This window comes from Sphaeramia orbicularis, chromosome 3, assembly GCF_902148855.1.
Source record: "Sphaeramia orbicularis chromosome 3, fSphaOr1.1, whole genome shotgun sequence".
NCBI classification, from domain to species: Eukaryota; Metazoa; Chordata; class Actinopteri; order Kurtiformes; family Apogonidae; genus Sphaeramia; species Sphaeramia orbicularis.
The window spans coordinates 43,738,356-43,755,651 of record NC_043959.1 but is presented as its reverse complement, the minus strand read 5'-3'; the positions used below and the strand labels follow the sequence as shown (position 1 = coordinate 43,755,651).

General features: G+C 34.5%; 1 protein-coding gene across 1 annotated transcript in view; it reads left to right on the top strand.

Moving 5' to 3' along the window:
* chs1 (chitin synthase 1) overlaps positions 1 to 17,296 on the top strand; it is a 57,038-nt gene that overhangs the window by 12,489 nt on the left and 27,253 nt on the right. The window contains exons 2-5 of the mRNA XM_030131202.1: positions 8,672 to 8,807; positions 11,471 to 11,656; positions 13,310 to 13,511; positions 14,201 to 14,361. Coding sequence (XP_029987062.1) covers positions 8,672 to 8,807; positions 11,471 to 11,656; positions 13,310 to 13,511; positions 14,201 to 14,361 — 685 coding nt within the window. The remainder of the gene's footprint in view (positions 1 to 8,671; positions 8,808 to 11,470; positions 11,657 to 13,309; positions 13,512 to 14,200; positions 14,362 to 17,296) is intronic.

Genomic DNA, 17,296 nt, shown 5'->3' with positions numbered 1-17,296 from the left:
AAAGGAGAAAAAACAAAGATCTTATATGTAATTTTGTTTTCATTTTGTCACCTTTTTCTATAATATTTGATTTTTTTAGTGACACTGAATAATTTTAAAATTATTTAAAGGCAAAATTTTCAGCTGTGAAGGATCTAAAGATGTCAGATAAATGTAGAGCAGTAAATGAAGCTGCACAAAATAGAAATATCCATGTAAAGTGGCAGTACATTAAATATGGCCAATACTACAGTAACTCTTTCTTTTTTTTTTTTTAAAGAAAATATTTATTAAATTTTCATTTTTCAAAACAAAACAGCTCAGCACCACAGTCAAAACAAAAATATAGATTTACAGTGAGCATAGAGTCAGATTCCCATCACATTCATATCTGTATAATGTAATAAAAGTCCATTAAAGAGCAAATGAAAGCCCGAGACAGAATGGAGGACACATTTCCTTCAGTATAGTCCAAGAAGGGCTTCCAAATTCGGTTGAATATGTCAATCTTAGAATGTGCCAAACGTGTCAAAAAGTCAAGTGGAATGTGCTCCAGTATTAGCTTCCCCCATCCAGAAAGAGTAGGGGGTTTATTAGAAGTCCAGTGTAGTAATATATTAACTCTGGTCTTCTTAGTTACATCCCACTACTGTTGTTCCATAGATGAAACCTGACTGCACAGAAATACTCAGCTGTGCTTCAGACTGTCTCCATATCGCCTGGAGCTATTATTTCTGAAATGACTAATTCCTCAAACGTCCATGCCTCTGATCAGTCGTGCACGTTCAACATAAACATTCAGTCTAAAATCATCATTTGCTCCAAGCCCCAAACAAAAGAATCACATTAGTCAGCAATTAATTCTTGCCACCCCTTGAATATTTCTCCAAATTAGCCCCTGCGCAAAAGAAAACACAATAACCATGATGGTTTGCTGTAGACATATCCTGAGGAAACATTTAGAAATTCCACTCAGATACAACCATTATTCTCTCCAGACAATTCAAATCATAAGACACCAGTGTGAGGGAAAACACTTTAATTATTGCTCTTAAACTTACTGTAGACAAAATGATCATACAGTGACTTTATTTGCTTTTTCAAGAGCAGGACAGTGCTGGTTATTCTTTAACAAACAGAACTGACTACCTATCAGAGACACGTGCAACACACATTCAGGAAGCAATTCAATTTCCCAACATGCAATCAAAGTTTATTAAGCCCTTCATCATTCTTAGGAGCGTCATTGTTAACAGGATGGATATTGGTAATGGATATTATTAGGAAACAGTGATATATTAGGAAGCGCTGTATTACCAGGTTTCCATTTTGTGTAATTTACAGTTTGAGGAAACAGTTAATTTCCCCTGTGCACTGCTGTACGTCTCTTTATTGCTGTGACTGATGTCATCCCCATAGATACTGACTGCTGTTAAGGGAGTGCTGCGCCATTAAAAAATGTTAATTCAGGCAGGACACTCAAGACAAATTTAACCGTGTATATGAAGTGACATCCGTTTGTGTTTGGCAGTGGCTTTGCTTAGGTGATGCTCTGGAACATCTGCACAAACATGATGAAGACAGTCCCTGAGCTCACACGACCCCCAGAGACCCTGAGATTAACAAGTTTTTGAATGAACTAGTAAACCGTGTAGGAATAAATACTCATGTAAGAACATTAAGTCATTTTTGCTTGATTCGGGATGAGGCTGGAGGGATGGAGGTGATGATTTTTTTTTTTTTTTTTTTTTACAAATATACAGGGTGGGTGAAAGGTAACTGGGTGCTTCTATGAAACTGGATTTATTTTAGTACCTGGCACTTTTCCAGATTTTTAGACCCAATAATAAAAGAGAAATTTAGAAATATTTCCTCCCAGGATGTACCTAATGATGACCTCAGATAAATGCAAGAAAATTCTACTCTTGCTCTGAGCCATCCCAAAATTAATGAATTTTTATATCAAATATTGGGGCCAAAAATAGGAGCAAAATTGGGCCAGGAAAAGTTACCTAAGTGTCAGTGCATTCGATCTGGAAAACATGGCTTGAAATGGTCTTATATAGCGCTATAAATAAAGACACTGTGTTAAATTTGTCGATCCTAGTGTTTTTTCTTATCCAGACATACAGGTTTTTTATGAATTGACAGTCTCATTCCAGGTTTCATGCGTAACCCATCGTGTTCACTCACGTTACACACAGAACCTGCCCATTTAAACACATATATCGTGAGTGATTTTGCAACAGCGGTCATTTTTATGAAACACTCTGCCTTGCATGATTAGTTTGATTCCCAAAATGTACCTGTGAGAGACGAAAAAGATATTTGAAAAAATAGTAGTGTGTAATTTTCGTGTCCTTCTTACTGTTACATGTGGATTTTTGTATTAAAAAAAAAAACAATATAAAAAATTAAAAAATGTGTTTTATCTGAAAAATGGCTCCTCTTTTATCTCAGAAAATATTTATTTTTAAAATAGACCCAAAGTGCTTCCAAGTTTGCTTCATAACATTAGTCTACATCTGGTTTGAATTTTTATCCCCCATGTCCTGTTTTTAGGGACTAGTTTCATAGAAGCACCCAACTAGGCATTAAAAATTGGTAATAAAATCCATATTCCTATTACAAATGTATTGAAACAAATGATACATGTTCTTTATTACATGGGAAAATGAAAGTAAATCTTCATATTTCAACGTAAACACCAGTGGCGTCAACCATTTTTTCAAACAGCCAGGGATGGAATGAACAACCTTGTGAAGGACGTCATCTGGGAATCATTGAGAACCTCCTGAATCTGTGAAATAAGAAATAAGACAATAAGAAAATAAGAAATCCCCATTAGTGTTGTCTATTTAAAAAAATGTTTGTCATGACTTCAGTGATACTAAAAATTCTATCAGCAGTTTCTAATGCCTAGTTACTTTTCACCCACCCTGTACAGTGCAAAAGTCCAACATTAGGTCTGTTAGTTGTAATGACCACACATTCGTATTTCTCATTCTCTGTATTAAGATCCATTCTGGGTATATGTGAAGTATGTACAGCATTAAAAACTGAAGTTTCAGAGAAAAAATAATTCTACGAATCAAAGAGGCTGTATTTAGTGTGACCTCCCTTTGCTCTTAACGGGTCTTTAACCCTTTTGTTCAGATAAAATTAGATTTATTGCATAAATTTAATCTACACTTTAACATTTAGAACCCATTTAGTTCAGTTTTGTGTGTGTGTGTGTTTTTTTAAAGGTATTTCATGTATTTCCTTTATTTCCTTGTTGTATCTGAAAAAAAGAGAATGTGAAATAAATATGTATGCTCATTTTTCAACCCTGTAAAAACAACAAACCTAGATTTTTGCTCAGTTCTGTATAAGCCAGTGAGTATAGCAGTGAAAAATGAAGAAGAATGACCACACGTTTTAATATATGCACTTAATCACTAACTGACTGCTGGTAGAGGCATGTGATAAACCCAATGAACCAGTGGACCATTTTTAATTATCTGTACTGTATGAACCTTTCATATACTGCCGTACCAAAGCACAGCTGAAAAAAACAGCAGCAAATAATACAATTATGTTTGTCACTGGAAGTGTTACAGAGTAAAGTGAACTATTAGGAGCTCCTTATAAAATCTGTGAGTCTGTCAACAGTCATAACTTTGTAACACAATGATTAAACATCTATGTGTCTATCTATGATTATAATAATTATGTATAATTTATATATTTGTGTATTTGCATGGTCAAAAAGTAAGAATGTGGTTGACAGTGTCTGTAAAGTCTAACATATTACTTGATATTTATAAAAATACAGGGTTAGTTAGATTTACTTCAAGCTAAATTAAATGTAAAGTAAACGTAATCGAAGATCAGGGGGTCTAAAAGTAATATCTATCATCTGAAAAAAGAAAAAAATACTACATGGAGTTTTAAACTTTTAAAATTTAAAAAAAAAAAAAAAAAAAAAAAAAAAAAAATAATAATAATAAAATAAAATACTCCAGTCAACTCCAGGAGTGTAAACATTTATTAAACACACACCACTTATGAGAGCTAACCAGAGAAGTTTGTCAAAATATGGATTTGTGCAGAAAAACTGAAAAAGTATAATAACTTTATGATTTTCATGGATCAGTAAGTTATTTCAAAGCACTCTAATAGAAATGCTAGAGTAAACAGACATAAAGGCTGATACATAATAATAGTTTAATGTGAATAGTTTGGAGCAGGAAAAGACAGATAACAGATTAATCAGCTGGTATCACCCCACCCCTGATTAACTCTGACTTCATTAAAACTGGACATTTATTGTACCAAACATCTAAGCCAAACTAATGAACATTAAATAATAATCAAATAGATTAAATACATCTAGATCTTTACACCATAACCAAAAAATCAGTTTCTTTTGAGCTTTATTATTTTTCCTTAAAGTCGGTATGTACACATTAGAAACATAATACACTGTTGCCCATAAAGTTGAAACACATACATTCTTTTTGTTATTCTAATTTATACACATCTGTAATTACATTTGACCAGGTGCAATGATTCCGTACTGTGTCCCAGTTATATTTTATCTATCAAGAATAAATCACATTGTCACAATCATTTCATGACAAGAGGAAAAAAATTATTTTATTCCAATTAAATTCCTTTCAAAATTTTATTCCAATGTCATGCGTAACAGTGCATTAACCAGTGGTGACCAACTAAAGCCAAAATGAGCTGATACCAATAGTTTATATCAGTTTATGTTACTAAAAACAAAATGTCTTTACAGAGGCATTAGGAATGTTGGAGAGAATGCGGGGAGATGGATGTTGACCATTCTCATGTTTTTTGGAAATGCTCAAAACTTTCGGAATATTGGGAAATGATCTGCAATGTCTTATGTCAAGTATTAGGATACACAATTCCAAAGAAACCTGAAATTCTTTATTTATGCAACTTTGGTGATTGCACTATACGTGAAAACGATAAATATTTGGTAAAGGTGATGTTGATCGCTGCAAAAAAATGTATAACTAGGAATTGGGGGAAGATGAACGTACCATCAAAGGATCAACGGATAACTATGATCGAGGACATATTTCTAATGGAAAAACTAACACACAGATTGAGACTACAAGAATCACAAATGAACAAAAAGTGGAAAAAATGGACATTATATAAGCAAAATAATTGATAAGACTGTGCTACCCAGACTTATTTATGTTGTTGTGTTTTCTTTTTGTTGTTGTTCTTTTAAAACTAATAAAATACAGGGTGGGGAAGCAAAATTTACAATGAACATTTAGTTGTTTTTTCTCAGCAGGCACTACGTCAATTGTTTTGAAATCAAACATATATTGATGTCATAATCATACCTAACACTATTATCCATACCTTTTCAGAAACTTTTGCCCATATGAGTAATAAAGAAAGCAAACGTCAAAGAGTGTGTGATTTGCTGAATGCACTCGTCACACCAAAGGAGATTTCAAAAATAGTTGGAGTGTCCATAAAGACTGTTTATAATGTAAAGAAGAGAATGACTATGAGCAAAACTATTAGGAGAAAGTCTGGAAGATACTATTAAAGAAGAATGGGAGAAGTTGTCACCCGAATATTTGAGGAACACTTGCGCAAGTTTCAGGAAGTGTGTGAAGGCAGTTATTGAGAAAGAAGGAGGACACATAAAATAAAAACATTTTCTATTATGTACATTTTCTTGTGGCAAAAAAATTCTCATGACTTTCAATAAACTAATTGGTCATACACTGTCTTTCAATCCCTGCCTCAAAATATTGAAAATTTTGCTTCCCCACCCTGTATAAGTTACAAAAAAAAAAAAAAAGTCTTTGCTGCCCGTTTTATGACCGGTACCTGTAACTCTCAATTATACAGATATCTCTGCATTTGTAATGTGTAATATTGCAGCTTTTGATGAGCTTCAAAGGTTTGAAAAATAAAACAGCTTCAAATAGTTGGAACTTTTAATGTGTATTAGCGCTTTGAGAGTCAACGGCCTGTCATAACTAAAGACACACATAAACAGACTTAGATCATGCCAGCGTGGCTTGACCATTTTTGATAGTCGCTATCACAAAGTCAAAGATCACAGTGTGTTATCGATTCGAAAGCAGCAACACACACCCTCATAATTACAGCACTTGACATTAATCATCCAGTGGAGTGTATCACACACAGGCTGATACATGCTCAGACATCATTAGCATGACTAACAGTAACACGAGTAGAAGATGAGACACGCCTGCTGTAACTCATAACCCCGTCTGGGACCATCCAGATGGTTTTAGACATGTGAACAGAAACAGATCGAACATTTTTATCAGAAATCATTGTGGTTAACTCAGATAATCATATGTCGTGTATTTAACACACAAAAACAGGTTTTTAACTGTTTAAGTAGACCACTGGAAAAACACAACGGCAGACTTCAGGAAAATTGAACTATTTCCTTTTATTTTTAAGCATAGCCACACAAAAACTAATATGCACTGCATCAGGCTCCAGAATCCCTGAGAAGACCAGGGGGAGGGCTCTGGGTGACACAGTGCCAATCATATTCTGTAAAATCAACCCAATCACAGACCTCCACTAGGTCATCCCCAAAATGGAATGTTTTTTCATACAAACATAAAATCTCACATTTCTGTGTTGAAACACCACATCATGGGTAGGTATTTAAATCATAACTGTGTCAGGCCTGTTTGCTTATAGGTTATTTCTTATTGACACAATAATAGAGGAAATATTATAGTGTTATTTCATGAATGTAACTGGCCTAAAACTCCACATTCTGTATCAGCAAATACGTCCAATTATCATCATTATGTAATAAGTACGCAGCTCAATGTCCACTTTATGACCTATATTTTCCTCTTTCCCCTCTTTTCACTGTAACCCACTTCCCACCAACCCACTGACCTCTACTTTTGATTCATCAAACCAGAAAATTCAGCCAGTCACACATGTTTTTAAAGATACACACACATTCACTTAAGTTCAGTAAGGTTATTTCAGTTGCTGCTGGAATTTTCCCATAATTTATTCAAACAGAAATCAACAAGACACTAAATTACAGTCTGAAAAGACACAATCTGAAGCTATAGCCAATTATTCCCACTCTTTGTACTTATATACTAACAAGCCTCTCTTAAGGTTAAGACGATCCTGAAATAAAAACACAATTTAATGTATTTTACAATTAGTTGGCTAATAAAAGAAACACACATACACTGTGATTATGCATGACTTTTTATTGACATTCTTTTTTATAAACATTCTTTAAAAGTGTAAATTAAACCTCACATCCTCAGTTCCTTGTCTTTGCCATTCCACAAGCTCATCCCCGTAACAAAAGTACTGTATGTGCATTTTTCATTCATAACCTTACCCTTGATTTCATTCATTCATTGTATGGTTTTATACAGATGAACAACCCCCCCCCCCCCCGTTTTGTTTTTTGTTCTTTTTCTTTTTCCTTTTTTTCTTTAAGATTTCTGTTATTCTCAGTTGAAGCTGCTTCTTTTGAACTAGAAAACAGCCTTTGAATATAGTTTATAAGTAAATTATTTTATGCTTTATCTGTGTAGTTTTAACATCCAAGTCATTAAATTTTAATGCATGTAACTCAATAAATGCTGTATTGTTTGATATGTAATAACTTGATCGACGTAAATCTCTACCATTTACTTCTGTAGCGTGAAAAACTATATGTAGATAAAATCTTGTAATGAAAACATCTTGAAGAGTCCAGCAGTTATATCTATAATAAGGTCATTCTTGGTGGTGTTATGCCATCTTGCTCAGCTGACATACATTAGTGGACAAAAGTTACACAATGTCAAATATTATCTAGAAATTTTTGTGGAAAAATCTTTTGTGTGTTTCATATAGTGTGGCTACACACAGATAAATGCATATGCTTCCTTTTTGGTTATTGCTAACAAAAAAAGGACCAAACAGCCTTGCCCCTCGCACATATTGTAGCTTATTTTGGTATCGATCCAGCTGATGTCATCATGTCTATGCATGTGCTCATGTCAACATATCAGTTACCTCTATATATGTACCAAGTTTGAAGCAAATTGAAACAAAATGGATGTTTTATAGACATTTGAAATTTCGCCCATTTTAAGTAAATGAGGAAAAAAAAAAAGATTTCAAAAATTCATAAAAAATTTTAACTTTGACCTACTGGTCCCAAAATGTAACCACATCTATTCTGGGTCACTGGAAATCTATAAACCCAATTTGGTATGAATTAAACTTATAGTTTTGCTGCTAGAGTGTTAACAAACAAACAAATAAACAAAACAAAACAAAAAACAATACCCCTTGCCTCCCTTTTGGGGGCGGGGTTACTAAATTCTTAAGTTTCAATATGTCATGCCCTAGATGTGTTTCATTATCTTGTTGAAACATCCATTTTTGACCTCGATGGAACTGAGCATGTGCAGAAGGGATTATGTGGCTTTGGAGAATGGGACAATACTTTGCAGAGTTAATGACTTATATTCATAATGATTCTTAATAGAATGTATCACAAATACATGGGGTTTCCAAAAACCACCACTGTAGTGCATTACTTGATCTATGTGAAGTTGTTGTTTTGTATGTTGTTGTATCCATTATTGAACTTTCTTTGTCAGTGTACTGATCTACTGTATGTGTGCTTCAGGGACACATGGGATCCATTCCAGTTGAATCCCATCGGAGCCGAGAAGGAACGTAAGAGAACATGTTTCCAAGTGGCCCAGTATCTGGTGGCTGTTATCATTGGACTCGCTGTCCTGACCAGTGCCGTCGTAGCCAAGGTTTGATTATCTTTCTGTGAACTTATCATCCAACACTTCATTAATGAGATATGAAATACAGGCTGATATAAAGGATGTTGTTGATTCAGGCTGGGTTTTTGATGCAGTGGAAACACAACCCAAATTGAGCTGAATTATCTTTAATAAAAGTGCAGTCTCTCAAAGGTGAACTGAGGAAAACATACTCTTATCTCTACCAGGCCCAATTACAGCAATGTTTTCACATTATATCTACCTGAGAATACCTCTCAAACATTGTAAAGTATAATTTTAGGACAATTTCTGATGTCTGACTATAATTGGATGCACAGTATGGAACACTTTGTAACGCACCACATATTTGCATTAAAAGTGTATTTTCATTGTTTTGATTAGATCTCCTGTCTGTTGTTGAGTTTCTAGGATGTGGTTGAACTTTCTTCAGGTGTGGCTCTTCTTCTTTATCTGTTTATCTACATGACTACTGCTATTTATGTAAACTTCCCAGATGAGATAATACACTAGGAGAATAATAAAAAAAAGTATCTTCCAGAGCAGCATTTGTGATTTGTGGTACTAAACTGTACATTTTTGTGAGGAAAACACACTTTTTGATTGCGGCTATGACTCGTTTTTAACAGATTGTGAGTGAATATTGTCTGGAAATGCACCGTGTTTTCTATTTTTAACACATTTACTGTAGCTTCCACTTCTCTCCATCAGAATATGCTTTGGTTTAATATCTAACTAAAACACGTGGTAACATCCCTGCCTAAATCTGCCTGCCTGTCCACAAAGAAACATGAGCATAATGAGTCTTATTTATGGTAGGAGTGGTCTAAGAATAACTGTGGTCCCTTTGTACCCAGTTCTGCGTCTGTAGTTTGATCTGTCTTTGCAGGTCCATTTCCTTATCAGTCTTTAACACTAACAGGTCCACTTCTTCACTTCCCTGATTCTCAGCCTCTGTTCTCAGTGATCTCTTTCTTTAGTCCATTTCCTTGTCTTAAGACTTTCTAAATATCACTGGATCTGCTTTTTTATATAATCAGAAAGTGTTGTTCAGAGTGGTGAACTTCCTTATTGGCATGGTGGTAAATTACAACAATAAACCAATAAGGTGACTGTAAAGATGGTGGACGGCTGGGAAGGGTTTGTACTAAATCACAGCCTTTTTTTTATGGCCAGTTTATTGTAATGTCGAGGAAAGAAACCTTATTTCACCCTCAAAGAACTAAACAGACTAAAAGCATCTACTGATCTACAATGCTTAATAATGGTTGAACCACTATACCCGTCAATACATGTAAATTATTCAGTTAAAATGCAGTTTGTCAGTTGTTTCAGCTGCGTGTTCAGATTCTCCAAAACACCTTCAACTTCTGCAACATTTATTCGTCAATAAATCCCATGTAGTTTGACAAACTACTTGTTTTTACTGTCATTTGATAATATGTTTGGCTGAAAAACTCACTTTTTCTTCAGTTTGCTCCATTTTAATATAATAACCTTTGAATTCACTCTGAATGTTTAAGTAGATCTATATTGTCAGTAATTAAATATAGGAAAATACCAGTTTTTTAATGAAAAATGCAAAGTACAATGGATAATTTTGGAATAAATGGTAATAAATCACTTAGGAAAGTTTTTGGAAGGGATTTTTAAGTGTTAAATATGAAAAATCTAGACAACTCTTACTGCACAGTTTTCTTTTTTTTAACCTGTTAAACCCTGACCATATTTTCAGGGGAAAAATGCCTAAAAAGACATACTCAAAGTAAATGAAGAATTACTTCACAATAATAAGGTTCATTTGGATGTTCTTGGTGTCTATGGACATTTAGAGACCTCACAGAATCTATTCCCATTGTCTAAAATATTGTATCTATTATTATGCCTGAGTAAACTGTAACAAACTAAAAGAGAAATTAGAATTTTTTTATCCTCGCCTGTTTTTTTTTTTGGCTGGATTGACAATGATATGCATAAATTAATTGTTCGTGTCGGAGATTTTTAATCGTGTATATTTCACCCCACAAAGATTAAAAATCATGTTTGAACATTAAAATTTGCAATAAAATACACTTTTGATGTACTTTTATTAACATTAGGGTCTAAACTTTGAGCAAAAGTTGAAAAAAACATCCATTGTCCTGATTTATTATATTTTTATAGTAGATGAATATTAATATAATTTTTTCAGCCCGCTGGCGGGCTGATAGGGCTAAGAGACAAAGAAACATATGTACAATAATATACAATATATACATTAAGTCATCATAATATGGGTGGAGGGAGGGGGTTAGGGGTTAGGATATAGGCTATAGAATGTAATGTACAAAAGAAACAAAATGTAGGACTGACCAGGTAGTACAGACCAATATCCTGTCTTGGTTGTGTGTGTTTTGTGTGTGGTGAAGTGTGTAGGATGTGTGTGTGGTGCGACTGTTGTGATGTTGGCCTCTCAAAAAGTCAGGGGTATGACAAAAGATAATTATTAAATAACTGAAAGTAAGTGACAAGAAGAGAAAGGAAAAGAGAGAGACAGAGAATTAAAAAAAAAAAAAACATATATATATACACACACACACACACACACACACACACATACACCAATGCAGAGTTACAATAGGTAAGTAAATTTAGATTTGTATGGTTGTCTTTAACATGTTCTGTTCCATCAGGGTGCTCTCCTGGTGTTGTCAACGTTGTCGAGTCCAACCTCAATGCGCACCCCTAGAGAACAACAGTTCTACATGCTGATGCTGGTCTTCTGTCTCGTCTGCCCCAACGTCCTGGTGTTCATAAAATCGCTGTGGAGGTGTGCCTTCAAGAGCTTCGTAAAACCCAACCTGAGGACCATGGCATTTGTAAGTTTCTCTGAAGCAAGTTTGTCAATTATGACATGATTCAGAGCAAAGTACAAAGAAAAAATGTTCAGGTTCTCAAATCATAGGGTAAAGATTACAAGGAATGAGTCAGGGTAATCCCAGCCTTTTACTGGATGATCTTCTGGTAATATAGTAAAACCAAAGAGGTAGGGAGTAAGTCCATTTTCTCATTGTTGTGGGGATTAATTAAAAAAAATCATTGCTGGTAACTCAAGCTATATCTGTGTTGTGTTGAATGTCTTAAGATCAAACTATTCCCACTTGTATCAAAAGTCATATCAGTCTTTATTTTATCCATTCATTACTCACAGACCTTAAATTCTCAGAAATTTTTGGCATTTAACCCTTTATCGGACACTCATAGAAATACTCTGAAATTCAAATGCTCAACCTTAGTCTATTATTGGAGGACATAACAAGACTTTATTACTTTTGTGAAAATTTTTAAAACAGGTTTTGTTGTCATGTAGAAAATGTATTTATTTATTTATTTATTTATTTTTAATTTTACCTTTATTTACCCAGGAAAACCTCATTGAGATTAAAAATCTCTTTTTCAAGAGTGTCCTGGCCAAGACGGGCAGCAGTACATTAAATAGTTACAGACACAGACATAAAACGAATACATAAAAAGCAAAATCAAGGTCAATGAAGTTACTGTATTTGGTTTGTTGCCCATAAGTGGCAAAAAATAAAGAAAGAAAGAAAAATAAAAAAAACTCCAAGAAGTATATATAAAAAATACAAGAAAAAGACATGTAATGTGAAAGGAACATGTATTTTAGAACATTAGAACAACATTTTTAGAACATTAGAATAATATAAGTGCTGATACAGACACATCAATGTTGTTTATGTATATATTTCTTTCTTTGAGTTATTTATTATTTATTTCTATTTTGCCAGCACAATTAAGAAATGCAGAGGTAAAACACTGTATGTGTATGCATGTATGTATACTTGTATGTTGTGTGTATAGGGGGATAAATGTATATTATTAATGTTTTATAGAGAAGTGGAAGGGTTAAATAAGTAACACTTCTTCCCACCCTTTTTTGAGCATGTAAATGAAACTATTGTGCTGTTCTTCTGTCTAAGATTGGCTTGATTGTTGATTTTTGTATTATTATTTATGTTTTACTTGTTCACATATATGTTAAATTTCATTGCATGTTCGGAATAAATCAATAAATCCAAAATTCAAAATCAAGTCAAACATGTACATCATCCCTTTGAACATCTTTGATTTGATTTATTGATTTATTCTGAACATGCAATGAAATTTAACAAATATGTGAACAAGCAAAACATGCATAATAATAAAAATATCAACAATCATGACAATCTTAGGCAGAAGAACAGCACAATAGTTCCATTTACATGCCCAAAAAGGGGTGGGAAGAGGTGTATCTTTACTTTCATTAGTACCATTACTTCCTGGTACCTAACAAAGCAGGTACACTCACTGTTCATGCAGAGGTGGACCTTACAGACCCTGTAGACCACATCAGACCTGAGATTGTTGACTCGCTGTAACTGTTGCTGTCACTGTCTTGTAGTATATGCTGAAATTACCAATAATAGTCACTTGCCCGATAGAGGGTTAACTATATAATGTGCTGTGTTTTACAGATTTGTGCCATCGAGTGTCTGGTGTCTCTGGGTACCTCTGTCCTGGTGTTGGTTGTTATGCCTCAGTTTGATGTATTGACTAACCTTTTTATCAGCGGAGGAGTCTGTATTGTGTCTGCGATTCTGCAGATTGCATTCAGACTACAGAGAGAAACTTGGAAAATTGTGTTCCCACTCTGTTCTCTCATTCTCACAGTTGCAGGTAAATCTTTACATACTTTTTTTGTTTTATCACACAGGCAATATGTCTCTCTGTCTCTTTTTTTTTTTTTTAAACATAAATACATGATTATTAGTCCAAGCAAAGCTACATTTATAAAAAAAACGGCAACAAAAATCATAAGTATCTCATCCTCGTCATATTCATGTACATGTGAAGTGACACACGCGGTGATTTTGTTTGTTGTTGTGAACCAGTTCAGTTGTAATTTTGCATCTTCAGATTTTGAGGGAACAGAGACGTCTTTCCTTATCAGTGAAGTTAGCTTGTTCTGTTTCTTTTGATTGTTGACTTGTGTTTTTCTATGTGTGGTTCAGTAAATCTTCCCCTATAATTATGACAGCTGTCTCAGATCAACGCTTTAAGATTTATTTACCAACTATCTTGACAACACCTGACACATCCAGATTTGAGGCTTTATATTGGTGGCAAACTTCATGTAGGAAAAAAAAAACACCTCAACAACTCACAGTGATTAGAAAACATGTTTGAATACTGACACAGTATTTTTAGCTGCAGCGGAAATGGGGTGACAAGATGCTAAATGATGGCATTCTTCAACTTGATGATTCAATTTTAGTCTACAGTTGAAAATGTACCCAGACAAGAACAGAATTGTTCACTTAAGAACTTCTTCAGCCTAATTAACCAACTATATTCTCCATTACCAGGTTACTGCCTCCTGGGAATTGACTACTATGTTCGTGTAACATCAAAAGTGGACAGACAGAGCGGTGACTGTTATATCTACATTGGAATTGGGATTTTGTCTTCACTTCTAATCTCACTGTGCTGGTGGGAAAATCCACTGCAAGCAACAAACCGCATGCAGGTATGGTGTTTCATGTCTTACAAAATTAGCAGAAAGTACGAACCAAAAAATATGATACATAATAAGTGGTTGCAGGCACAGCAAACTCTGCCCCTTGCACGTTTTGTATCTTATTTTGGCATCGATCCAGCTGAGGTCATCGTGTATCAAGTAAATGGGAGAAAAAAAAGATTTTAAAAATTAATAAAAAATTTGAACCTTGACCTACTTTTACTAAAATGTAATCACATCTATTCTGGGTCACTGACAATCTATAAACTTGATTTGGTATGAATTCAACCAATAGTTTTGCTGCTAGAGTGTTACCAAACAAACAAACAAACAAACAAAAATTCCAGATTTACAGCAGCAATAGCAGAGTGCAAACAAAGCACACAAGAGCAAAAAGGAGCAAAATCAAAAATACAGACAAATTAAAAAAAAGCTATAAATACTGTTTACAACTGTGCACATGCTGATCGTGCCACAGGTTGGATTGGGGAGATACTCATACATACACCTATACAAACATATCTAAACACATAATTATATAGACATGTACACAGATTGTACATATGAGTACGGTTGAAGATTTAAGTACACTTTAAGTAACTAAACTTCCTAAAAAGAGTGTTAAAGAGTGTTCCCACTTTCCCCTTTCCATTAGTGTGTTACACAGCTTTTTGCTGAAGTTTAAGGTCAGAAACGTTGCATAGTCAGCAGTTCACACCAGAAGAATTCCTCCTTCTCCACAGACGGTAATGGTGTGAAGTCAGGAAAACACCTCATTGGTTTTCTAGTCTTTTCTTCCCTATTGAATCTACGTCATTCGGTTCAATGAATTCAAAGTGCACATCCAGCATCATGTAGGAAACGCCCATGAGCGGCAGTCAGAACGGAGACCAGGATGACCTGTTGACGTGTCGAGGAGACGTTGTGTTTTGTGCTGTGAGGGGAAGCCTTCATTATTTACATTTCCAAAAGAAGAAGAACTGAGGCACAAGTGGTTAAAAAATGTTTTTAGCATTTCCTCAGTGATTCAATGTCTTTAACTGTGTTCTCTTCAGCTCACTATAATATGATATGTATATTTTAATTTAAGGTAAAGGAACTTTACTTAGTTTTATGACATTAATGATCAGATAATTAAACAATAAAATGATGATTATCACAATTATATACTAATGATTTGGCCATTTTGTGGGTTCAGATAACAATATGAAAAAAAATTAATCCTAAGGACAAAATGTTTATTACAATTCGAATACATTATGACATTTAGTGCGGTGTATCTGTATTGACTCTATGACTTATATAAATATAGTGGCATATATTGAAAAGATAAAGAAAATGAAATAATTAAATTAACTAATCACCTTTATATGTATGGAAACTTAGTGCCAACTAAAATTTCCTGACTGTGATGGACTTAGCCACAGTTTGGTCTGAGTCGGGTCAAAAGTTCCACGGTACTGCTGTAAGCTATAGACAATTTACAGAAACACTGTGGTAATAAACTAACCTGTGTCATGAGGAGGGCGCACATTCTCGCATCACTTTGTCTCAATTAAGGAAACACAAGCAGTCTATAAATTCACATTTTTAACATGGGGTGAACCTTAAAAAATTTGAAAAACAGTTAAAAAACAACAACAAAAAAACAAAAAAACACATGGCCAAGTCCACCTGTCATTGGCTACAGTAGAAAAAAGTGAAGGTGAAGGAGTGACCATCTCAGTCTCCTGACCTCAATATCATCGAGCCACTTTGGGGAGGTCTCAAATGTGCAGTTCATGTAAGAAAACCCACAATCTTAAAGGAACCAAAGGTGTTTTAAAAAGAAGAATGGGACTTCAAAAGACTTCAAACTGTCACTGATGTTAAAGGGACCAATACAGAGGATTAAGAACTAGGGGATGTGAACTTTAGATCAAGGTCATTTGGATAGTTTCTGTTGTCAGAATGATTGAAAAAAAAAAACAAACAAACACATTTGTTTGATAACAAATGGCTTCACAAAACCACTAGCCACGAGTGAAAGAAAAGTTTTTGTATTATTATTCATTGTCTCTGAAAAATGGCCAAAGAATCACAAATTCTGCTAGGGCAGGAGTGGCCAACCCTGGTCCTTTAGAGCCACTATCCTGCATGTTTTAGACGTATCCCTCTTCCAACACACCTGATTCAAACGATGAGCCAATCATCAAACTCTGCTGAAGCCTGATAATGACCATCAGGTGTGCTGGAAGAGGGAAACATCTAAAACATGCAGGATTGTGGCTCTCCAGGACCAGGGTTGGCCACCCCTGTGCTCGGGTATGTAAACTTATGAGCACAACTGTACAGGGTGGGGAAGCAAAATTTACAATATTTTGAGGCAGGGATTGAAAGACAGTGTATGACCAGTTAGTTTATTGAAAGTCATGAGAATTTATTTGCCACAAGAAAATTGACATAATAGAAAATGGTTTTATTCTATGTGTCCTCCTTCTTTCTCAATAACTGCCTTCACACGCTTCCTGAAACTTGTGCAAGTGTTCCTCAAATATTCGGGTGACAACTTCTCCCATTCTTCTTTAATAGTATCTTCCAGACTTTCTCGTAATAGTTTTGCTCATAGTCATTCTCTTCTTTCCATTATAAACAGTCTTTATGGACACTCCAACTATTTTTGAAATCTCCTTTGGTGTGACGAGTGCATTCAGCAAATCACACACTCTTTGACGTTTGCTTTCCTGATTACTCATATGGGCAAAAGTTTCTGAAAAGGTATGGATAATAGTGTTAGGTATGATTATGACATCAATATATGTTTGGTTTCAAAACAATTGACGTAGTGCCTGCTGAGAAAAAACAACTAAATGTTCATTGTAAATTTTGCTTCCCCACCCTGTATATAACTTAATGTATAACTATATATATAACAGTTACCTACCTAACTGTCAGTGTATGTTGG